The sequence below is a fragment of the Histoplasma capsulatum genome, genomic scaffold (genome assembly GCF_000149585.1).
Source record: "Histoplasma capsulatum NAm1 scaffold_6 genomic scaffold, whole genome shotgun sequence".
In the NCBI taxonomy this organism is placed as follows: Eukaryota; Fungi; Ascomycota; class Eurotiomycetes; order Onygenales; family Ajellomycetaceae; genus Histoplasma; species Histoplasma mississippiense.
Genome location: NW_001813977.1, coordinates 1212921 through 1221979, shown reverse-complemented (window position 1 = coordinate 1221979; position 9059 = coordinate 1212921). Strand labels below are relative to the sequence as shown.

Genomic DNA, 9059 nt, shown 5'->3' with positions numbered 1-9059 from the left:
ATACAATTGGATACCCTACAATGGGAGCCAGGTTATGACAATATCCACCACAACCCCACGCCGGGCTAAACGAAAGGTGGCCTTTAGTGGATCCAATTCTGAGGCCGAGCGAGCTAGGCCCGCTTCCACACTTTACAGCACAAACTCCCGATAGCCTCACGGGGATACCTCAATAGCCCCATCAAAGCGGGCGGCGCGGGCTAAAGCGCTCGCGCAGGTTTCTACGACCCCGGCTACACCTATAAGAACGCCGTTCGCGGCCCGTTTAAGGGCGGAGCAGGTGCGGACAGAACCGCGACAGTTTTTACATAATAGGACTAGTGTTCACACTCGACGAAGTTCTCTGGGTGCTATTGTCCGGTTTGCTGATGAGGCTGTTGATGATAATGATGATTACAACGCTGCAGATGATATCGGCGATGCTGGTGATGATGGTGAAGTTGGCGATGAACCTGAATCTCCGACTAAAAGGAGATCTACAAATAGATCTATCTAATTTTCTTTTTTCTCTTCGCATGGGATCGGGGGTAGGTTGTCTTGTCCTACTTGTACAAACTAAATTTTGGGTTGATATGGACAGGCTTATGAGTGTGTTTTTGGAGACTTGTCATTATATTTTGGATTAGTATGTATACCGGCGGTTCTTTGGGCGGGGTCTGATTTATTTTTTCCTTTGATATCACGAAGTATATTCATTGTCAGCGGACTTTGCACATGTGGACTAGAGATTATTTAGTTTGATTTCGCGTCCCTCGGACTTGTCGCATGAGCACTCTTTGGGGTATTAGCCAGCCGAAATAGAGATAAATGCAAGGAAGAAGGGTATTAGTTCCCCCCACATTGTGTGTAAATGTCTCATTTGTTGATATTGTCTACGGATATACATAGTAATTAACGGTGACGTCGTGGGTGAAAGTCGTGCTGACTACGCAACTTCCGCACGTTTCCAACTAAAGTAGTTACTTGGTAACATTGCATCTCACGATAAGTTAGATACCCTTCACGCAACTACAAACTTGGCCATATACCAGGGGTATATGCGGTCTCTGGATAAACTCACTTTCTTCGACGATGATATAACGGATCGCGACCGTGGCGTCTTCCAGCGTTCCTATGCGAGCTCTGCTACCCGGCCGACCCCCGGCGAAGCTCCAAGCCCTGAGCATCGCGCTGTGGAGCAATATTCGCATTGTTGTAAGTACTCATTTTGCGGGGAAACTGGAATTTGCTCCTGAATAGTATATTTATGAGGGACGGAATTCGCTGACGTTTTGTTTGCGTGCTTGTTTCTAGTCCTACATCACCGGCCATGCTCTAGTTATCCTCAGTGGACCGCACAAGCTTTTACAGACCATCTATCTCGATGACGCAGAACCGTCTGACTCTGTCTTGATCGACGAAGCTTCTGGAAGAATTGCGGTCGCTGGGGGGCCGGATATTTCTGTCTTTAAGCCTTGTTGTGTTGGCGATAATACTTGGAAAGTTAGGGCATTCTCTTCATTACTATTTTTCATCTTGGATAACGTTATGAGGGAACCTTCGTTTAAAATATCTGAGCAATTGCTGACTGACATGCCATTTAGTGGAGCCTATGCCACAAACTTCGCGCCCCGAACGATGATGAGCGGATAAATGTGCTGTCATGGGGCGCTGGGGATGAGCTCCTGGCTGGTGGTTCGCGCCTCGTTTTATGGCTCCTCACAGATGATCCGCAAATCATCTGGACGAAAAGCGTCGCAAACCCGGTGAAGTTTGCGCAATTCTCCCATGACGCTAGTTTGATTGCCTCGACGGGTCAATACGATCGTCTGGTCAAGCTATGGAGACGGCTCACGTTCAGTACCGAGGAAGTCCGGTTCGAAGTCTCCTACCTCCCCCACCCGGACGTTGTAACAAGCATGCACTGGCGGCAGCCGCATCATCCGGAACAGACTATGGACAATATTTTTTATACGATATGCGCGGACAATAAGATTCGGGTTTGGGCTCCCATGGATCGGACATGCTCCAAGTCAGCGCTACAGCTTTGGGCGGAGATTGATATGAATGATGCAATTCAGCCGAGACAGCCTCATAACAGCGAGCTTGCAAAAAGGAGATATGGGTTCATAATTGACGCGAGGGATTTTTCTGCTGCTACGGAACGTGCTGTACAGTTAAGGGCTGCAATGGACCAGGATAATCGAGCTCTTGAACATCTTGTTGAAGTGGCAACTAAGAGTCCGGAGGTGTGTATCATCATGGATGACAGAGGACATATGTCTGCTTGGGGTCTTGAGAATGTCGGATGCAAAGCCCGGTCACCAACGAGTGTATTTAATATAACGCATGTTGAGGGGCTGCATCTTTCTTTTGCTTCCGGCATTCCACCGAGCGACGATTATGCTCGATTTTACGGCTTTGCTGGTGGATTATCTGAGGGATCGTTTACGATTTTAGTCCATTACTTTGATGGGAGGATAGAGTGGCTTGTCTCGAAGGTGGAGGTGTTATTTGACCCATCTCCGCGAAAGCAACGGTTGACTTCAAGAGCTGTCTGGTCTGGACATACGGGCTCCATCAAGAAGATCGTACGTAATGCCAGTGGGAAAATTCTGGTTTCGCGTACCGACGACAATAAGGCAATGATCTGGCGACAAAAAGCTTCTAGTTCGGGCCCTGTTCTCGTTCGGCAGAGCTCTCTCTACTCCGATCTGCACATACATCGTACATGTCTGATTGGAGAGGGGAAATTCCTGATCAACCTACACCACCACAGCATTTCACTCTGGGATACCCGTTCGTTCTACGCAGAGAGGATAGCAACATGTGATTTTGGGTTGACGTCCAAACCACTCTGTGTTCTACTTATACCGACTATCGAGACGAATGCCTCAACAGTGTACGTGGCAGCTATTGCTGCCGATATGACTGGAGTCGCTTGGGAAATTGACTTTCCACAGGAGCACGCCGTTGTGAATGGGGCGAATGGATTCCATCGTCCTCATATGCGCCAATTTTGTAAATTTAGCCTTGGTGTGGATGAAGACATAGCGTATATCTTGCCAATTGACCCGGCAGGTTCTTCTATGATGATTTCAGGTTTCCTCGACCTTTTCGCAACTGACATAGCTCTGACTTATACGTATGGCGGGAGAGTTAGGACTTGGACTGCGAAGGTCGATAAACAAAATGAAAAAATTGACTGGCTGCTAACTTCTACAGTTGAGACTGGGATATGTAATCCATCACTCGCCAGTGGTGCCTCAATGCGCAAAGCAGCTATCGTCGACCAAGATCGAACGCGTCTCACTATATGGGATACCTATGGGGCTCAGCTGGAGTTTGAAGAGAAGTTTCCTCAACATGATATCATCAAGGATTTGGATTGGACGTCAACACCGCATACACAATCCATATTGTCTGTTGGATTCCCCCACAAAGTTGTTCTCATGTCTCAGCTACGATATGACTACCTCGATGCTGGACCATCGTGGACACAGATTAGAGAAATCTCGATCCGGGATCTAACACCTCATCCAATTGGTGATTCCTGTTGGCTCGGCAACGGTAATCTTGTCGTTGGGTCTGGCAATCAACTGTTTGTCTATGACAAGCATATTGAACTCAGTAACCGGTTGGTTGCCAATCTTCGACTTCCAGCGCGGCAGATATATGTGGATCTCTTTGGCGTTGTCAGTCGTTTGAATGGTACTCTACCAGTGTTTCATCCGCAGTTTTTGTCACAGTGCATACTTTCCGGGAAGTCAAATCTAGTGCATCTAATCCTTACAAGTCTCTATCGAAAGCTTATCTTTTATACCGAGGGAGATGAACTTGATGGATTCTTGAATATCCCGCTCGAAGATATCTATCAAAATGAAGATGTAAGTGTCTGTGTCTAGTTTTCCATTGGTATATTTGCGGATGAAATCTGACGGCTGGCAACCCTAGGCCATGAAAACGGTCCACTGGAAAGAAATGCCTTCGTCGTATGGCGATTTCACCACTGATTGTGAATCTTCTGTTGTGGACGAGACGCTGGGAACCGCACTAAATGAAAATTTAATGCGAGTTGCACTGCCTCAATTAACAAGTACCGAACAATTCCGCCTTGTAAACATCATTGAGTGTGTAGCAACCGTCGATAAACATCGACGGTCAATGGACGATAATGCTGCGCGGTATCTACTATTCTTCCGCCAACACGTGTTACGGAGAAGCCAAGGACTTCCTGAGCAACCCACTGTTTCATGGCGGGAAATTGTATGGGCGTTACACAGCGACAGTCATGAAATCCTCGTAGATCTCGTCTCTAGGCAATATCAGGGAAAAATGCTTTGGGAGCATGCGAAAGAGAGTGGGATTTTCATGTGGATAACAGATTTAAATTGTTTGGTGAGTAATGAATGGTTTCTTTTTCATTTTTTCTCTTTTAGGGGGCACCTTCGTCTAACTTTTTATTGCGCCTCTTAGCGAGCTCAACTCGAAGTCGTTGCACGCAATGAATATACCAAAAGCGACGAAAAGAACCCCATCGACTGTAGTCTTTATTATCTAGCACTTAGAAAGAAGAGTGTCCTACAGGGCCTTTGGCGAATGGCAGGCTGGAATCGTGAACAGTCTGCCACCCAACGATTATTGAGCAATAATTTTAATGAACCGAGGTGGAAAACGGCGGCACTCAAAAACGCGTATGCATTGCTCGGAAAACGGAGATTTCGTAAGGACACTATTCATATCTTCAATACCTTCCAGAATAATATTGGGAACTATCTTACTAACCAAAAAATATTTGATATATGAATAGCGTACGCTGCTGCTTTCTTTCTACTGGCAGACCACTTGCGTGATGCTGTTTATGTGTGTATGAATCAACTGCAAGATGTGCAGTTGGCTGTAGCGATTGCACGGGCCTACGAGGGAGATGATGGACCGGTACTTAAGGAGATTCTAGAGGAAAGAGTTCTTGTCGACGCTGCTTCCGAGGGTAACCGATGGATGGCTACGTGGGCATTTTGGTTGCTGAATCGACGAGATATAGCTGTACGGACATTGATTGTAAGTCTGCCAATTATTGCCCCTAAGAAAGAAGCAATTATATGCCACCGGGAAACGCGTCAACTAACTATCGTGACCGCAAAGTCGCCCATTGAAACCCTCATCCATTCCACTCCATCCTCCCCCACCAGCCCAGGCACAATTACCCTACGGGCAAAATCATACCTTTCCCACGACCCAGCTCTGGTCATCCTTTACAAACAACTCCGCGATAAGACCTTGCAGACGCTGAAAGGTGCGTCCAAAGTTCCTGCAAGAGACGAATGGGAATTCGTCCTGCGCAACGCTCGGTTGTATGACCGTATGGGCTGCGACCTACTGGGCCTCAACCTTGTGCGCGAATGGGAGTTCCTTAAACCTCCCCCACCTCTCAAGAAAAATCAACCTACACCTCTACCACTTACGCTGCCGGATCTAAGGAAATTGCTGAAGAGGCGAGGCAGCTTGGTTGTGGCTGATATGCCTACTTCACCATCGCTTCAGGAAGAGTCGAAACATCCGATTTCTCCGCACAGTGGAAAGCGCGAAGCACGAACTATGTTTGAGGAGCCAGATCCAAACTCTTTGTTGGATAGTTTTGGTTTTTAATTAACTAATTTCTTATTTAGAGGTATCATCTCGTTGAGGGATCAGCTCAAGGGTTTTATTAGGTTTCCGTGGTGCATTGGCAACGGCGGCGGGTTTTATCATTTAGACATCCATATCTCTTCCCGTTTTACAGGTACACTTTATTTTTTCCTGCTGGCCATACGTGTATGTATACGTATATTCATGTAATTGTAATTGTCTTCATTCATCCAGGATACTATCTTTGTTGCTGGTGATCTGTATTTATGGTGTCATCCGCTTAAAACCGCATTAGTAATCTGTCTCCGCACCTTTGTCATTCTCCTCGTTTATCAACATCAGCCGTGTAAATCTCTCTCTATCTACATAAATATCTCTTGCACAATGGCGGTCCAGATCACCATGGGGGTTAGTGCTTCATCGGACTGTTATAACACATATCTTCGACGAGCCTGACGCTGTGGATATCCGTAGTGTTCTCCGGGATATATCGTTCCTTCGCGCGCAAGGTATTTTTTCTCTTTCTCTTCTTTTTTTTTTTTTTGGGGCGCTCCAGGCCCAAAAAAATTGGCCATGTCAGGTCCAGCACTATCAGACCATGAGCATCCGGAAAGCCACAGTTCCCCTCTGAGACAGTCCCAGTCCCCAGGCTTAAGTTCGTCAAGCTACCGTTCAGAAACGCACATGGAACAAGACAGCAACCATGAAGATGCTGACCCAACCTACCACGACCAGCGAGACCATGGTCGGTTTCCTCATGACTCTGGCGCGGACGGATTGCGAAGCACGAGGACTTCCGCACAGAGCTTCACCGCCCGCTCCCTCCTCATGGGGCCTCGCTATCGGCACCCTTATCACTTTTCTCCAACACGTACTTCGGCCTTCAGACTGGCTGGATCAGTACGATGGCCATGCCTTCATCACTATAGGATTTGCGGCCTTTAAGGCCCTTTCCCGACATCTCTCATTCCCATTTACCCCAATAGAAAACGTTCTGATCCAGACGGTTGCTGGCGCTGTAGGGTCAATGCCACTGGGTTGTGGATTTGTGGGCGTTATACCGTCTATGGAGTTCCTGCTGAGAGATGGTCCTGATGGGGAACGAGGAGCCGATGACGGACAGGGCGAAGGGGGCCCATTGAAACTTCCGTTTGGGAAATTGGTTGTTTGGAGTTTGGGGGTTTGTTTGTTCGGGGTTGTGTTTGCGGTGCCATTACGGAAGGAGGCTATTATTAGGGAGAAGCTGAAGTTTCCAAGCGGGACAGCGACGGCGTTGATGATTAGGGTGCTTCACGGTGGTGGGCAGACAGAGGAGAAGGGAGAAACCGTGGGAATCACTGGCGAATGGAGGAGAAGGTCCAGGCTAGACTCCGGGAATGAACAAGAAAGGACCACATTGCTAGCTCGTGAGGAGCGGGAGGACCCTTCGCATTCGATCTCAAGACTGGCGCATGCTGAGCGGGATGGGAGGAAAGACTGGAAGGCGAAAATTAAATTGTTGACATACGCGTTTGGGATATCCGCATCATATGTAAAGACCATCCAATTCGACTTCTCCTGATATGGATTACTGATATCCTCCCTTAGACACTCGCTTCTTATTTTATCCCACAGCTTCGCGATCTCCCTATTTTCGGGTTTTCGCTTGCGAGCCATTGGTTGTGGACGCTAAATCTTTCCCCAGCGTATATCGGCCAGGGCATAATAATGGGCCCCTCTACGTCGCTGCATATGCTGGCTGGTGCGATTCTGGGATGGGGGATACTTTCTCCGCTTGCCAAGCATCGAGGATGGGCTCCCGGTCCCGTTGATAGCTGGGAAGATGGTAGCAAAGCGTGGATTGTATGGGTCTCGCTTGCTATCATGCTCGCAGACTCGATCATCAACCTTGGCTGGCTCATTCTCCGGTCATTTACCACCTACGGGTCACTTCTTTTACACACCATCACGCGGAAAGATTTCTGGGTCGGCGGTTTCAGACCTTCTCGCGGTAGAAACAGCTATACCGCCATCCTCCCGCCGCACGATAAGGTCAGCGACAAAGAAGATGCCCCACCATCCGAGCTCGTATCCACCAGCACGGTCCTCATCCTCCTCCCTCTCACTTTAGTACTGAACGTCATATGCATGCACATCAGCTTCGGCAACCTCATCACCCCGGCCCTAGCAATTCTCGCGACCCTCCTCGCCCTCCTCCTCTCCGTAATGGGCGTCCGCGCCCTTGGCGAGACGGACCTGAACCCCGTTTCTGGCATCAGCAAACTCACTCAGCTGATCTTCGCAATCGCCACCCCAGCGTCGAGCCACACACGCCGCACGGCCGTCGTCACGAACCTCCTTGCAGGTGCCGTATCCGAAGCCGGCGCCCTACAGGCCGGTGACATGATGCAGGATCTAAAAACGGGTCATCTGCTCGGCGCCAGCCCCAAAGCGCAGTTCTACGGCCAGCTGATTGGCAGCCTGTTCGGCGCCGTGGCCTCCGCCGCCGTGTACAAATTGTACATCACCGTCTACGACGTGCCCGGCCCCATGTTCCAGGTGCCGACGGCGTACGTGTGGATATTCACCGCGCGGCTCGTGACGGGCCAGGGCCTGCCGGAGATGGCGTGGCAGACGGCCACGATTGCCGGCGTGGTGTTTGCGGTCATCACCGTTGTGAGAATCATGGGTGCGAAGCGCGGGAAGGACGGTGCCAGCGCACCGTGGCGCCCGTGGATACCGGGCGGCATTGCTGTTGCTGTTGGTATGTATAATGTGCCCTCGTTCACGCTGGCGAGGGCGATTGGTGGCGTTATCGTCTTGTGGTGGGGCTGGGTGGAACGACGACAACAAGAACAAGAAGAACAACCACGCAGTCAACTGTGGTGGTGGAGGTGGGGATGGTGGTCTTCGGGGAATGGCGCTGTCGATGATGATGATGGCGACGATACGAATGCGTTACCCTCTGGCGTACAACGATCGTTTGCCGTCAAAAGCAACGATGGCAAGCAGCGTGATGGAGCAGGGATAGACCGCGACGGCGATCCTGACGGCGGGTCGACGGTGGTGATTCTAGCTTCCGGGCTCATATTGGGGGAGGGTGTGGTGAGTATTATCAATCTGGCCTTGGCCAGCGCTGGAGTTCCACATTTGTGATAGATATGTGCCTGATGTAAATATTTACTAAAGAGATATACCCGTCAATGACTTATTCTTTTTCTTTTTCTTTTCTTTTCTTTTCTTTTCTTTTTTTGCCTTTTCTGATTTCTAGAAGCCTCACGCCCTCACTACTTCCATCACCACCAAGAAGGAACAAGAAACGGTCATAACTAGATAACTAAGTAAGCCAGACTGCCTGCACACAGTCACATTCATTCATCTGAGGCATGACATTGGAAAACACACACACACACACACACACAGATATATATCTATAGAAACAAGCCAGGGAGTAAGAATTGTATTAGGAAAGA

The 9059-nt window shown here is 49.0% G+C and overlaps 3 protein-coding genes across 3 annotated transcripts; all 3 read left to right on the top strand.

The window, feature by feature from the left end:
* Positions 1–1113: 1113 nt before the first annotated feature.
* HCAG_06691 (conserved hypothetical protein) lies at positions 1114–5628 on the top strand (the record flags this gene model as incomplete). The annotated part of the gene is made up of 9 exons (XM_001539036.1): positions 1114–1194; positions 1294–1482; positions 1584–2570; positions 2943–3000; positions 3205–3866; positions 3934–4377; positions 4456–4702; positions 4790–5040; positions 5125–5628. The coding sequence occupies 9 exons, from the start codon at positions 1114–1116 to the stop codon at positions 5626–5628; spliced, it is 3423 nt and encodes a 1140-aa protein (XP_001539086.1).
* A 682-nt stretch (positions 5629–6310) lies between these two features.
* Positions 6311–7168, top strand: HCAG_06690 (hypothetical protein; the record flags this gene model as incomplete). The annotated part of the gene is made up of 1 exon (XM_001539035.1): positions 6311–7168. One exon carries the CDS (start codon positions 6311–6313, stop codon positions 7166–7168), a length of 858 nt encoding a protein of 285 aa, XP_001539085.1.
* Positions 7169–7314: 146 nt separating this feature from the next.
* Positions 7315–8742, top strand: HCAG_06689 (hypothetical protein; the record flags this gene model as incomplete). The annotated part of the gene is made up of 1 exon (XM_001539034.1): positions 7315–8742. The coding sequence occupies one exon, from the start codon at positions 7315–7317 to the stop codon at positions 8740–8742; it is 1428 nt and encodes a 475-aa protein (XP_001539084.1).
* Positions 8743–9059: the final 317 nt, after the last annotated feature.